This window comes from Saccopteryx leptura, chromosome 9, assembly GCF_036850995.1.
Source record: "Saccopteryx leptura isolate mSacLep1 chromosome 9, mSacLep1_pri_phased_curated, whole genome shotgun sequence".
NCBI classification, from domain to species: Eukaryota; Metazoa; Chordata; class Mammalia; order Chiroptera; family Emballonuridae; genus Saccopteryx; species Saccopteryx leptura.
Window position 1 is genome coordinate 48,144,203 of NC_089511.1, and position 15,691 is coordinate 48,159,893.

At 39.4% G+C, this 15,691-nt stretch overlaps 1 protein-coding gene across 2 annotated transcripts in view; it reads right to left on the reverse strand.

The window, feature by feature from the left end:
- The window catches only part of FAS (Fas cell surface death receptor), a 47,338-nt gene that overhangs the window by 10,451 nt on the left and 21,196 nt on the right, over nucleotides 1-15,691 (reverse strand). For both annotated transcript variants that reach the window (XR_010747012.1, XM_066349366.1), the window contains exons 2-3: nucleotides 8,546-8,708; nucleotides 197-334 (exon numbers count right to left, since the gene is read on the reverse strand). Coding sequence is in view for 1 of the 2 variants with exons in the window: in XM_066349366.1 (XP_066205463.1) it covers nucleotides 197-334; nucleotides 8,546-8,708 (301 nt within the window). In the remaining variant the exon portion in view is untranslated. The remainder of the gene's footprint in view (nucleotides 1-196; nucleotides 335-8,545; nucleotides 8,709-15,691) is intronic.

Here is a 15,691-nt window from a genome sequence, read left to right on the forward strand (position 1 = left end):
CCTAGACTTGACTCTTAAGTGTCTAAGCCAGTGATCAGTTCAGTCCCTGCTGCTTCACCCCAGTGAGCTCCAGCCTGTCCCTTTCTGTATACCGACTAGCACCAGAGGAACAGGCCCCCATTTTCAATTGGATTATAAGTGATTCTACATAGAGCACCACAACTGTTCTCTTTCCATTGCTTTTTAAGACACTTACCATGTTCTCCATCACAAGTTCTACATCTTCTGCATTTATCAGAGTAATGTTGCCTGTCTGTGTACTCCTTCCCTTCTAGGCAGGACACACAGACTAGTTTTTGCCCATCAGCAGTGCAGTCTGCAGATTTTCGTTCCCCTGCCAAAGAAAAAAAGGAGCAAGTGTTTGGACAAAAAAGCATGAGAAGTGTGCGGGCATGGCAATAAAAACACTGCTAAAACAGGGGGCTTAGGCTAATGAGCTATACAGACAGTGGGGGAGATGGTTATTGTAAAAATCATGTCAAGGGACAGAAAGTCTCCCAATACAAAAGCTGAAAGAGTGACTAAAGGAATATTTTTATAGAAATAGGATGAATAACAACAGGAACATGTAATGGGGGGGAAAAAGAGGCTAGAATGACCAAATGCACTGGAAAAGCTGCCTTTACTAACTTTTTGGTGGGGGAGGGGAGAGATTGGTAGGTGGAAATGGCTGCCACTGGACACTGAGACATAAACATTCACCTTGCTCTGGCTTCTCATTTTATTTTCCAAAGTCCACAGATCCTGATAAGAGAGTACAGTGTAAGGAAAAGGACTTTCTTTTTAGTGGGAGTAGGAGAGATACAGAGACAGATCCAACCACCAAATCCATCTGGGGTCAATGCTCTGCCCATCTGAAGTTGCATTGGCAGCTGAGCTATTTTTAGCAGCTGAGGCAGAGGCTCCAGTGCCCAGGGCCTACATGCTGAATCAACTGAGCCATGGCTGTGGGAGGGGAAGAGAGAGAGAAGAGGGAGGGAGAAGGGAGTAGAAGCAGATGGTTGCCTTTCCTGTGTGCCCTGACCAGGAATCAAACCTGGGACATTTACATGCCTGGTCGATGCTCTACAACTGAGCCGACCAGGACTTTTAAAGTTCTAAAGACCTTGGTCAAATCTTTAGTATCCCTGTGATCTTTAATAAAATAATTAATCTCTGAACCTACATTTCTTCATGCATATCATGGAGATAGTAATACTTCTCTTGCATTGCTGCCAGGACTGCACAGGTCCTGCCTAGTAAATGCTCACAGTCCCTCTTCTCTCCTTTTCGCTCTATTCATTTGCCATTAAGGGTCAGAGTATGCTTTGATGAACAGGCATGAACATATTTATAACAAAATCTGTCGTAAGATTTATTATCTTAATGCACACAATTTCAAATAATATTTGCTTTCATTTACTTTAACAATAAAACAAGCTATTATACTGCTGTTAGTGTTATACAACAATGCCTTCTCCTGGAAATTTTTTTAAACAAGTGTTTATTAAAGGCCTATTGTGTTCCAGGCATTTTTCTAGGAGCTGGAGGCACTTACAGAAAATGTGCAGGAGAACCTAAGAGAAAAGCATGACTAATGACTAATGGCTAATGGTATAATTAATTGAGAACAATAAGCAAAGTCTAATCTGCCTTTCTCACATGCACAAGCCAACATAATTTCTGCTGTCCTTCCTAGGTACATGACTTTCTTAACAATCTCACAGCATTCTTTTTGATCAAACAAAATACAGTGGTACCTTGAGATACGAGAAGACCAACATACAAAAAAAAATTTTTTAAGATACGAGCTGTGACTCTGTCTGTATTTTTGTTCGAGATCCAAGCGAAATTCCGAGATATGAGTCATGATTCGGGAAGCTGCCGCTAGTTGGCGCATTGGTGCACAGGTTCAGTATCAGCAGCACAACACCAGCATCTCGTTCTTTCTCACGTGTTACCCGCAGAAACAAGTCAAATCTCGTGTGCTGTACTCGTTCTTGTATCGTTTTTGCATTTTTAACTAACATTTTGTGTGCTATCATGGGACTGAAGAAAAGGGAGTGTAAAGGACAGTGGTGAGAAGAAGAAGAGAATGATGTTGATAGAAGTAAAGCAAGAAATAATAGAAAAGCATGAGCGTGGTGTACGAGTGATTGAACTGCAATACATCTACAATTTGTACCATCCTTAAACAAAAGATGCCATCAAAAGCGCAAATCCGGCGAAAGGAACAATTCTGTCCCAATTAAGGACAAATATCCATGAAGAAATGGAGAAGCTTCTGCTGGTGTGGATGAAAGAGAAAGAGCTGGCAGGAGATACAGTGATGGAGACTGTAATATGAGAAAAGGCATGTATGGCGACTTGAAGAAGAAAGAACCACCAACCTCAAAAGAGGCAGCAGAAGATACATTTAAGGCAAGTCACAGCTGGTTTGAAAATTTCAAGAGATCTGGCATCCACTCGGTGGTGAGGCATGGTGAAGCTGCGAGTGCTGACGTTAGGCAGCTGAGGAGTACATCGCACGTTTTGCTGAGTTTATCGCAAAGGAAGGCTACATCCCCCAACAAGTGTTCAACTGTGATGAAACAGGATTGTTTTGGAAAAAATGCCCTGGAGGACTTTCATCACCGCAGAGGAGAAGAAGCTGCCAGGCCATAAACCCATGAAGGACCGTCTGACCCTTGCATTGTGTGCAAATGCTAGTGGTGACTGTAAAGTAAAGCCACTGCTAGTGTATCATTCCGAAAATCCTCGAGCCTTTAAAACTCACAAGATTCTTAAAGAAAAACTGCAGGTTATGTGGCACACCAATGCTAGGGCATGGGTTACACGGCAGTTTTTTATTGAATGGGTAAATCTCGTCTTTGGTCCTGCAGTGAATAAATATCTTCAAGAAAATAAACTCCCAATGAAAGCATTACTAATCCTTGATAATGCTCCAGCCCACCCACCAGGTCTTGAAGATGACATTTTTGATGAGTTCAAATTCATGAAAGTCCTCTATCTCCCACCCAACATGACTTCAATCTTGCAACCTATGGATCAGCTTTACACAAAGCACTTGTTCTGCCGTTGCTTTGAGGTGACTGAGAATACAATTCTAACCTTTCAAGAGTTTTGGAAAAATCAGTACAACATCATGATATGTTTATGCATTATTGACTTGGCATGGCAAGAGGTTATAAGAAGAACCTTGAACTTGGCATAGAAAAAGTTATGGCCTGATGTTGTTGCAGACAGGGACTTCAAATGATTCGAACCAGAGACTGAGACCGAGGTAGAAGCATTGGAGGAGATTGTGTCCCTCAGAAAGTTGATAGGTCTGGAGGTAGATGAGGGTGACGTAAACGAGCTCGTTGAAGAACATGAGGAGGAACTCTCAACTGAGGAGTTGAAGGAGCTACAGATGATGCAACATACGGAGCTTCTGCAAGAGATTAGTAGTGAGGAGGAGGTAGAGTCGGAGGAAGTGATTTCTACAAGTGAAATTAAAGACATGCTGGCAATGTGGGAGCAGCTTTCAAGTTTCATTGAAAAGAAACACCCAGAAAAAGTTTCAACTGGTTGTGCTTCAGCACTTTTTAATGACACTTGTTTGTCACATTTCTGTAATATTTTAAAAGGCAGGCAAAAGCAAACCTCTTTGGATAGATTTTTATTCAAAAGTCCTGCAAGTGAAAGTGCCAAAAGTGCAGCCAAAAGGCAAAAAAGGGTGATGATTAAATGAAAAATACGTAATGTTAAGCTTAGTTTAAGTTTAAAGTTAAGAAAGTGCTTTTTTTTTTTACAATTAAGTTTTTGTGGCCCTGGCCGGTTGGCTCAGTGGTAGAGCGTCGGCCTGGCGTGCGGGAGTCCTGGGTTCGATTCCTGGCCAGGGCACACAGGAGAAGCGCCCATCTGCTTCTCCACCCCTCCCCCTCTCCTTCCTCTCTGTCTCTCTCTTCCCCTCCTACAGCCGAGGCTCCATTGGAGCAAAGTTGGCCCGGGCGCTGAGGATGGCTCTGTGACCTCTGCCTCAGGCGTTAGAATGGCTCTGGTTGCAACAGAGCGATGCCCCAGATGGGATCGCCCCCTGGTGGGCGTGCCGGGTAGATCCCAGTTAGGCGCATGTGGGAGTCTGACTGCCTCCCCGTTTCTAACTTCGGAAAAAAAAAAGTTTTTGTGGTTTCATTTTAAGTAAAGAAAGTGCAGTTTTAGTTTTGTTTAAAGTAAAAAAAAAAATGCAGTTTTAGTTTACATTTAGTGTTAAGAAAGTGCAGTTTTACTTTACGTGTCTACAGTGCTTGCATACCTCCCTCCCTCCCTCCTCCTTTGCCATTCACCTCTGTTAGCTGCACTCGTCTGTCTCCAAGGTAAGAATACAGTACTAAATAGCACTTTTTTCTTTTATTTCATATATTTTGTTATGCATTGGTAAAGTATACATGTGTGTTTCTTAATTAAAAACACATATTTTTTCATAATTTAGGATGGTTTGGGGATGTTTCACAGGGCTGGAATGGATTAAGTCTATTTCAGTTATTTTAAATGGGAGAAATTTGTTTCATATATGAGTTGACTGACTTATAAACTCAGTTACAAATTAAACTCGTATCTCAAGGTACCACTGTACTTACTGCATAATCAAATTAATTTAAACATGATATTTTAGTAAACAGGGACAATATTCCTTCAACAGAGAAATATAACCAAATCATGGAAACCTGGAATCTAATTCAAATACAGTACAAAGGGGCCTTATTAATTGTGGCAATACTTTAAAAAAACAACAAGCCAAAGTACAATTTTATTTGCTGTGTTATTATCCTGGTTTCTAAGAGAACTGTCCTCTTTAATGGACTACCTTGCACAATGTGTCTAGCTCAACGCCTACAGCATGACAGGGATAGAATAAATCACAGGCTTCTTTCCTCCAACGTACACAACCTAACTTTATCAAAATATAAAAAGTGAGTAGTTGTTTTCTAGAAAATAAGTTTTTGTGTTTTTTTTTGTTTTTTTTTTAAATAAATTTTTATTAATGGTAATGGGATGACATTAATAAATCAGGGTACATATATTCAAAGAAAACATGTCTAGGTTACCTTGTCATTAAATTATGTTGCATACCCCTCGCCCAAAGTCAGATTGTCCTTCGCCACCCTCTATCTAGTTCTCTGTGCCCCTCCCCCTCCCCCTAACTCTCCCCCTGTCCTCCCTCCCCCCACCCCTGGTAACCACCACACACTTGTCCATGTCTCTTAGTCTCATTTTTATGTTCCACCAATGTATGGAATCATGTAGTTCTTGTTTTTTTCTGATTTATTTATTTCACTCCTTATAATGTTATCAAGATCCCACCATTTTGCTGTAAATGATCTGATGTCATCATTTCTTATGGCTGAGTAGTATTCCATAGTGTATATGTGCCACATCTTCTTTATCCAGTCTTCTATTGAAGGGCTTTTTGGTTGTTTCCATGTCTTGGCCACTGTGAACAGTGCTGCAATGAACATGGGGCTACATGTGTCTTCACGTATCAAAGTTTCTGAGGTTTTGGGATATATACCCAGTAGAGGGATTGCTGGGTCATAAGGTAGTTCTATTTGCAGTTTATTGAGGAACCACCATACTTTCCTCCATAATGGTTGTACTACTTTACAGTCCCACCAACAGTGAATGAGGGTTCCTTTTTCTCCACAGCCTCTCCAACATTTGCTATTACCCGTCTTGTTGATAATAGCTAATCTAACAGGGGTGAGGTGGTATCTCATTGTAGTTTTGATTTGCATTTCCCTAATAACTAATGAAGCTGAGCATCTTTTCATATATCTGTTGGCCATTTGTATCTCTTCCTGGGAGAAGTGTCTATTCATGTCCTCTTCCCATTTTGAAAATAAGTTTTTAAAATACATTTTTTTTCAGAGTATAATGGTACATATGCTCACAGTGGACATTTTGGAAAAAGCAGGAAAGTACAAATAGCACCTGTATGTCAATTACTCATATATATATGAGTACATGTATGTATAATATGTATAGGTATGTATAATATGTACATGTATATATGCATATGATATATGCAGTATACTGTAAAATCCTTATTGAATATGGTGATATTGCAAGAATTCTTTTGACTGGTTTATCAAAAACGTCAGTTCACTAAATAGGGAATCACTGAAAAAATACTATATTTTATTTTAATTTATAAAGTATAGCTATATAATTATTTGCTAGTCTTGTGATGTAGAATGAAGTTAATAGAATTCCAGATTCTTTCTCACTAAAGTCACATCAAAATATATCACCTATGACTTCATGTCTTTCTCTTGCTTTTTTCTTTCCTTTTCTTTCTTTTTCTTTCTTTTCTCTTTCTTTCTTTCTTTCTTTCTTTCTTTCTTTCTTTCTTTCTTTCTTTCTTTCTTTCTTTCTCCCTCTCTCTTTCTTCCTCCCTCCCTCCCTTCCTTCCTTCCTTCTTTCCTCCCTCCCTCCTTCCTTCCCTCCCTCCTTCCTTCCTTTCTCTCTCTTTTTTTCCTTCCCTCTCTCCCTCCTTTCTTTTTTTTTTAAAATTTATTTTAGAGAAAGAGGAAGGGTAAGGAAGGAGGGAGGGGGAGAGAGAGAGAGATAAACATCAATTTTGTTGTTCCACTTATGTTTGCATTCACTGGTTGATTTTTATAAGTGCCCTGACCAGGGATCAAACCTACAACCTTGGTGTATAGAGACAGTGCTCTAACCAACTGTACTACTAGGCTAGGGTCCTTCCTTTCTTTTTGATGGAAAGAAAATTTAAAGACACCAATACTCTGTATGAAAGCCTTTCAAAATTCTTATGACTTTTTCAATAATTTTGCTCTCACCTCATTCATTAATTCAGTTAGCAACTCACCTTTAGTGAAGTTCTCCAAAGCATTCAAACTAGTTTTCACATAAATAAAATCTGTATTTCCTTTGTACTCATAAACCATTGATTATATAATAATTAACTCATATATATATCACAACACCAATAAGCATAGACAGCTTTGGAAGCAATTTGAGTACTGATAAAAGCCTAAAATTCAACTGAAGGGAACAGAAGTGGGGCGAGTACTCAGTATGTGTCAGATGCCACCCAGGACATTTCAGAGATGGAACAGAAAGCGCCAGTTCATTCAGCTAGCAGGTCAGTTACAAACCTCATAAGGGAATTTATGTACATTGAAAATTATATTAAAAATATATCAGAAAACAAGACTTTGATTAAACATAATATTCCAGGCTTTGAGTACTCCAAAATTTACTTAATTCTACATCATTATCATCATGAAATGCCACATATACAGTATTTTCCTTTGTTTTAACTATTTTCTTAAGATATTTTTCTATTAATTGATTACTGTATCGCAAGAGGAAAACTTTTTCAAGTTTTTGACCCACATATTCAAATTTTTCTTAAAAAGAAAAAGAGGCATAGAAGAGTTTTTAATCTCACAAGCAAACTCACTAGGGCTGAGATCACTCCTTAAAAGAATGTAAAACAAAGCAAAACAAAAAAAGCAAACAGACAAAAATCTTTGACAATTTGATATACAAAGCATATTATCTTTGTTTTAATTTGCATTTTAAGTTTTAAAAATATGAAAGCTCTGAATTCACAGGACAAATTGGTTATGTTTAGCAAGTTATAAAATGGTTGTGTTTAGCAAGTTATTAGAATAGGTTTAAGTATAAAATGATTGGATTATAAGGGAGATACTCCATAAGGGTTATTAAAACCTGGGCAGAAGGCCACGTAAGATTGGTAGAATCTTATTATAAACAAGACTCATGCCTGTTTAGCAGCTTGAGTGCTAAAATCCCTGGAGGCCAACCAGAAAACCCTACCAACAATCCTTTATGGTTCTAGTAATCTGTCTTGTAAATCCAGATGTTTTCCTTTATCTTCCTGTCTTAAATCACAAAACAGCAAGACAAGATGTGTAGCTGTATGAAACAGAGTCGATTTACTCCATGCTGAAAAAGCCTGCACAATTGCATGTTGCTTAGCTTCCAATGAGCTGATGTTTGAAGGATTTCTGATCTGAAACTGGTTTGCATTTCAAAATACTGATTTTCAAAAACCGCTGGTTTTGTCGGTTGCTTTTCTAGCTCAGCTAGTCATTAAGCTGCAAAATGCAAATGTATTTTTGCAGGCTTCAGTGTCATCTAAGTGAGGGGAAGTACTAAGACATTTGCTTTCAGAGTGCCACAATTATTACGATATATTGTAATCAGTGCTGATGTGATAAGCTTTAATATCAACAAACGAGTCTTCTTTTGCTAATGAAAAATGGAGCTAAATAGGTAACTCCTCTTATTTCAGAAGTACATATCATTTGCAAAGTATAATTATACCAACATCAAACAAGTATGATAAAGATGAATTGAACTGGTCTGGGGAAAATAAGTTCATAGTTGTTGCCCCCCCCCCCCCCCCCACACACACATGCAATTATTATGCAGGAGAAGCAAACGCTGTAAAAAGATTTTCTTCATTATTACTGTATGCTGGTTCCCACCCTGATTCTCACTCTAACTGCTGGATGTGTATGTAACATACCAGGAAGACATGGCAGACAGCAGTATTTGCCCTCACGGTGGCCTTCTGGACACTCAGCTTCCCTTTTAGTAACAGTCTTATTCAATTTCAACAGCTCAGAGTTGATACCCGTCAATTGGGCATTATCACCTTTAGACAATGATCCAGGGAAAACGGTAAGTATCTGCAAGAGAAAAGCATGAAGAGAATTTTATTGACTTCTGAACTAAGCACCTTGGTAAGCAAGAATAAACTGTCCAGACAGCTGCATTTGTCACAGGACACAGGCGGAACCAGTGTGGGACTCCACCCTCCTGCGGGCTCATCTCCAGAAAAAGGAGCCAATTCATTAAATGCCAGTCCAGATCTTAGGTTCTCCAAACCACCCTAAAACAGTGCCATGAATAGTAGGAATCAGGGCTCTGGGTGTAAATGTAAACACCGGCTCCTTCTTACTAGCCTAGTGACTGTGGATTAAGTAATTTATATTCTGAGTCTCTTTCTAATTATTATTCTTTATAAAGTAGAAATAATAGCTTATGGGTTTGTCACTTGAATGGAATAATGCACTTAAAGGTCTTAGCACAATTCCAATAAAATTTTCTTTACCTTTATTCAGAAAAAATGAACTTCACTTAATAAAAAACCAATCTTTAATTTATTTCTGGTTTCCTTTTTCTTGAGATAAAAGCATATAAGTCTTAGTGACAGTGTGTCAAATTGCCTCAGTTATAGACTAGAGTTCCCTAGAAAATTGAGCCCCTAAAATGGGGATAATTTCCAGTTTATTCTTTTCTCAGATTTTCTAGTACTTATTTTTTGTATCTCTATACATGAATTCAAATAATCTCTCATTTTATGTGAAGTATATAAATCGTATTGCCAAGCATCAAAAAATTTCAACTATTAGTTCTGGATTTTTTTTCTTAAGGCCATTTTTGTTTGTTTCATGGCATATATATTTTTGTACTCTATGGTATGGTAATAATACTGACCTCTTCTCAGTTAAGAGAACTAAATGTTCTACACATATAAATCAGTGCCACAAAAGTCCCTCCCTCTCATTATAGCCCTTTCCCGTGTCACCAAAGCCTGTATCTCCTTCAGGTCATACACAATACCATAGGACCTCAAAAAAGGAAAATGAAGATGTAGCTATCCACTTTTCCTCCTGTGGCCTTACCAGCTTGAGCATGGGATTGCTGGGTTGAGCTTGGGATCATAGACATGACCCCGTGGTTGCTGGCTTGAAGCCCAAGGTCGCTGGCGTGAGTCCAAGGTCTCTAGCTTGAGCAAGGGCTCACTTGCTCTGCTGCAGCCCCTCCCCCCTCAAGGCACATATGAGAAAGCAATCAATGAACAACTAAGGTCCCACAACGAAGAATTGATGCTTCTCATCTTTCTCCCTTCCTGTCTGTCCCCATCTGTCCCTCTCTCTGACTCTCTGTCTCTGTAAAAAAAAAAAAAAAAAAAAAAATGCATTACTAGTATCCAGTCTCCCAATAGGGAAAATGACACCAAAATATCAAGAAAATATCTGACTTGTTCAGGGTCACTTGTTACCAAAATATAGAGAGCTAGAACTTATCTAAGTGTCCTAACTCCTATTACACAGTTATTTCCCCTACAATCAAGAGACAGGTAAACTTAAAACAGAATACAGCTTACTTTCCACATATGAACACTTCTATGTAGAGAACAACTGGAACTAAGACATAGATCAGAGGAATTATGCCTAAGTATGCTGGCTTCACTAGCAAACCACTGCCTGTTGAATCCAATAGACATTTCTTGAACTCCCACTATGCACCAGGTTCTGGGACTAAAAGCATTGATTGTAATAAAAAAATGAATGTTGAGTTTCTAAAAGCAGATGTGCACATGGGCATGTCATGTGAAGATTAATAACTTGGGGCTGTTTTTTACTCTTTACATTTGCATGACTCTTACTTTTTAAAACACATTTGAGTCTCTGATCTTTTCATGCAGCTTTGAACATCAATCATTTTATCTTCTCAGGGTGACAGTTCTTTACTTCTTGCTCTACAGATCATCCTGCTAATATTAGTCCTTCTAGATCAGAGAATTTATAGCTAATGAATAGTAATTGCATTTGGGCACTCTAGAAAATAATAATACTATTAAAAGCATACCAAATGGTTAATTGCTAAGATGGGAAGGGCTTTCATATGAAAATCATTCGAATTTTTGAGATCCTTATTGCACTACCTTGCTCTATTGTACAGCCTGGGATTACATATACTAACCATTTAACATTCCAGACACTGCCAACACACAAAAGTTCTCAAATCAATGTAAAAATCTGTCTCTAGAAGAGATCAGTATATCCTTTTGGCAACAGAGAGTGAAACTGACTCTAAGCAAACACACTGAGTAGGAGCACTGTTTCTTGTCGTCAGCCGCCGTGGGTGCTGTAAAGAGGGAGCAAACCCTGAAACATTACTTGCTTTCCTTCTCTCTCAATTCTCATTTCTCCCCAGAAACCGAAGAAGATGACACAGATTTAAACTCAAAAAGATTTCTAGGTATGAGGCTGGCCAAAGTTGACAAGGCAAAGGCACTTAGAGTTGATACCCAACAGTGTGTGAGTGTGTGTGTGTGTGAGTGTGTGTGTGTGTGTGTGTGAGTGTGTGTAAGTGTGTGTGTGAGTGTGTGTGAGTGTGAGTGTGTGTGAGAGTGTGTGTGTGTGAGTGTGTGTGAATGTGTGTGTGTGTGTGAGTGTGTGTGTGTATGTGTGTGTGTGTGTCATAGGTAGAGGGCCCTATCCTCCTTAGTATGCTAATTTTATCTAACATCACAAGATTATATTATGAGCAGGCCCATGATCCCTGGTTTAAATGATCAAGTGTTCAGGGGCATAGCACATTTTACATTTATGGAGTATTATTTTAATGCTATTTCTGAAAAACTGCATATACTCAAGATTTCTGGAGCTGCCTAAAATAAATGTACTTTCTAATTCATTCATTTAAGTTTTAAAGTTTTTGATTGGAAATCAAAATGCACAGTCCAAAACACATTCAAACTTTGAGAAATGTGGAGCCTGGAGCAGAGAAGAGAAGAGGCGCCGATCTCTGGCCCATGACGCACAGGCACCAGCCTCCTCCCTGATTCCCTCACGCCTGCTACACAGAGTCCAACTTCTGGAAACATTTCATAGTCAGCTCAACATGAAAAACACTACCTCAAGAATGAAAAGGAACAGTTGGTCAGAAGAGCCCCTTGTGACTGCAATGTCATGAGATGTAAGCAATGCTCCGTATAGCTTGCACATTTTAAAATTTTTGCATTAACTCAAGATCGCAGTATGCAAAGATTTACCCCAAACTCTCCAGGCAGAAACTGGGGCATTTTGACTGTGACAGGGCAGGAAACCCACAAAGAACAAAATGATCTAAACGCTCAAAAATTTTTTAACAGAAAAGCTTTTGAAAAGGCCAGAAAATAGGTTAAATCAAAGTTCTGAAATGTGAGTAAACTAAGGCAAATGATAATAGGAAATAAAAGGAGAAATAAAAATAATTTTAAATCTCCAGCATAATAAAAATTAAAAAGTCAGAGAAATCTCAATTGCATATTCTGCTGGGAATAATAATATTAGCTACTCCATTAATCAGTTAATTAATTGAACAAATACTTTGTTGAATGCTAATTCAGAGCAGTGGACAGATAAAGACTCTGCCCTCATAGAGTTTATACATAAGTGACATGTATTAGTCAGGGTTCTTCAGGGCCAATGAAGTGCGTGTGTGTATGGAGAGAGAGGGTGAGATTGATTTTAAGGGAATGACTCATGCAGTCGTGGAGGCTTGGAAAGGGCCGAATCTCACAGGGCAGGCCAGCAGGGAGTGGTCAGGGAAAAGCAGTCTGCAGGCAGAATTCTTTCTTTCTTGAGGAAAGAAGAAATTGCTCTTTTAAGGCCTTTAAATGATTGGATAAGGCCCACATTATGGAGAGTAATCTGCTTTACTCAAATTTACTACTTTAAATGTCAATTTTATCCAAAAAAATACCTTCACAAAAACATCCAAAATAATGTTTGATGAAACATCTGGGCACCCATGGTTCAGTCCCATTGATGCATAACATTAAGCATCATATAAGAAATGATGATGACCAAACAAAGAAATATGCAATATGTCAGTGAGGAATAGTGCTGTTTAAAGGAATAAAGTCAGCATGATGTCATGGAGAGTTCGAGGAGTGGAGCCATGCTGTTTTGGAAAGAGTGACCTGGGAAGGCTACTGAATAAAAGGACATTTGGGCAGTGACTTGATGGAAATGTGGGTTGAGAGCTGTGTGGCCGGATACACAGTAGGGCTTTCCTGACAGGTCACACGCAGAGGACCCTGGCTTGGCCAAAGTGGGGAAGTATCTGAGTCCTCAGCAAAACCATCATTAGCAGCTTGCTGTTAAGATAACTAATGATTAAGGTCTCCAGAACCAACAGGTAATTAACAGGTTAACTCTGGACACCTTAATAGGATCATATGGCCCACCATAACTAGAGATGCTGTAATCCGTGATGTAGAAAACGGACCATAACCATCTGTTCAGCTTCCAGATAGATTTTTATTTATTTATTTTTATTTTTTACAGAGACAGAGAGTGAGTCAGAGAGAGAGATAGACAAGGACAGACAGACAGGAATGGAGAGAGATGAGAAGCATCAATCATTAGTTTTTCATTGCGCATTGCAACACCTTAGTTGTTCATTGATTGCTTTCTCATATGTGCCTTGACCGTGGGCCTTCAGCAGACCGAGTAACCCCTTGCTGGAGCCAGCGACATTGGGTTCAAGCTGGTGGGCTTTTGCTCAAACCAGATGAGCCCGCGCTCAAGCTGGCGACCTTGGTGTCTCAAAATTGGGTCCTCTGCATCCCAGTCCGATGCTCTATCCACTGCGCCACTGCCTGGTCAGGCCAGATAGATTTTTTTTTTTAATGGATCTCCTTGAGTTTCTCATATCTACAGGATTTTAATATTTTCTGCAAATCAGAAAATTTGCTTCTATCTCTCCTCAATCATTTATGAAAACGTTAAGAGCAACAATCCCTTCAGAGTCTACCCATACCCTCAAGATCAGGGGTCCCCAAACTTTTTACACAGAGGGCAGTTCACTGTCCCTCAGACCGTTGGAGGGCCGCCACATACAGTGCTCCTCTCACTGACCACCAATGAAAGAGGTGGCCCTTCTGGAAGTGCGGTGGGGGGCCGGATAAATGGCCTCAGGGGGCTGCATGCGGCCCGCGGGCCGTAGTTTGGGGACACCTGCTCAAGACATTTGTCCGGCCTTTTGCCAAGTTCATTCACATATATCACTTCGTGGTAGTTACAGTTAACCTATGCATGAGAATTAGAACTGTCTCACTGTATAAGCCCAGAGTACATGAACTAACTTGTCCAATAATCCACAAGTAGGAGTGGTGAAGGGACAACTTGACATTTCTGACCCAAATCTGGGTTCTGTTTCAGGTACACAAATTAGTTTCCTAATTATTTTTCATGCATTTAGGCATGCAAACAACTTAAATTGTTTTTAGGCAGTGGTTGGCAAAATGTCTCAGTATTAGCTATACAATGAACCTTTAAAACACATTCATGTTAGATGTAGGTGTTGGTGGTGTGGGGGGAGGGTGGTCTGGCAGGAATTTTCTGAGAATCAAAAGTCAGTCCCAAACCCTCTAGTCTGGGAAAATTGTAGCAGTTCTCCACGGCTGGGTTCTGGCTGCAACTCCGCAGCCCTGTCTGCAGTTTGGGAGGAAGCAGAGTTTGCCTCTGACCAGTCTGGGTGCTAAGTGAGCACAGCCATGGCGCTCACTGTGAGTGCAGCCTCTTGCAGGGGTGGGGACCTGAAATGAACAGATAGTTAGGAACCGGAAGTCCTCTTACACCAGAATCTTTGCATTTGCTCCCTTTGAAACGCTTAGAAACAGGGCTACATGAGAGTTTGCCCCTTGAATCAGATGATGAGAAACTGAGAGAACAAACGGATATTCATTAATTATCTGCATCAGTGATGAATCACTTTTCATAGCAAACCAGGGTACTAAATAGAGCAAACGAAGCAGGAATGGCCACAGAAGTTGATGGCACCCCCCTACGCACATCACCCCAGTTTGTCAAGCTCTTCACACTCTCCCAGGAGTTGCACACACTCAGGACCTAACATAGCCGTTACAAGTACAGTAACCTCTCAGTGACTGAATTAAACAAACTCCTGGAAGAAATTGAGACTCCCATTTAGGGTTATTTAAAAAAAAAATAGTAAACCAATTGGCCCTGAGAGATGAGCTATAATTTGAAAAGGAAGTTAAAAAAAATCACCTTTTTCTGTTTTTCATTAAGTTCAAAGCAAACAGGAAAAGAATTTTAAAAAGCAGTGATGGGGGGGGGGCAGCGGGCCTTGAAAAATGGCAGCCCTTCAGATGGCAAGAATGAGTAGACAGATGCCTGGGACAGTGAGATTTTTCGGTACCGAGCAGATGTCAGACTGACAACAGAAGTTGACGCCTGACTCCAAGCTCTACAGTAATAATGGTGAAGAGTGTTTTACTTCTAACCAAAGCACAGACGGGAGTTTATTCAATACAGGTACAACTGTTGTGCCCAGATACTGCAGAAGAGTGCTGTGCTGTTCAGAGCGCATAATGGTCATCCAAAGGGTTCAGTACGAGGAGGTCAGGGGTTAAGAAAATACTCAAAAGGGGAAAACAAGGGGAACGTTTCAAGAAAAAAAAGTTTCAGCAGGAAATTATTTTAACATAACAGAAAGTGTGTTTATTTCTAGATGGTGAGACTATGAGTGAGGTTTTTTTTCTTTTTTCTTTTTTTGCTTAATTTATGTTTTTTTCAATACTGGACATGTGTTAGTTGTATAATAAGAAATAAAAGAGGGACAACTTTAGATGTAGCAGGATTGTGTTAAACCTAAAGATCTTTATTGATTTATCATTTATGCTACTCTTTCTCAGTAAGATTAGAAAATATGGATAACAATAGCGGTGAATCTATAACAACAATCTATTACTTAGAAGGTGTAAAATATTCTAAATCTTTGAATTAAAAGCATTTAATTTTTCATATAAATTTCCTATCTTTTGCTGTTCTAGGTTTCTATAGTAGTCCTATGATTTTACTAAATA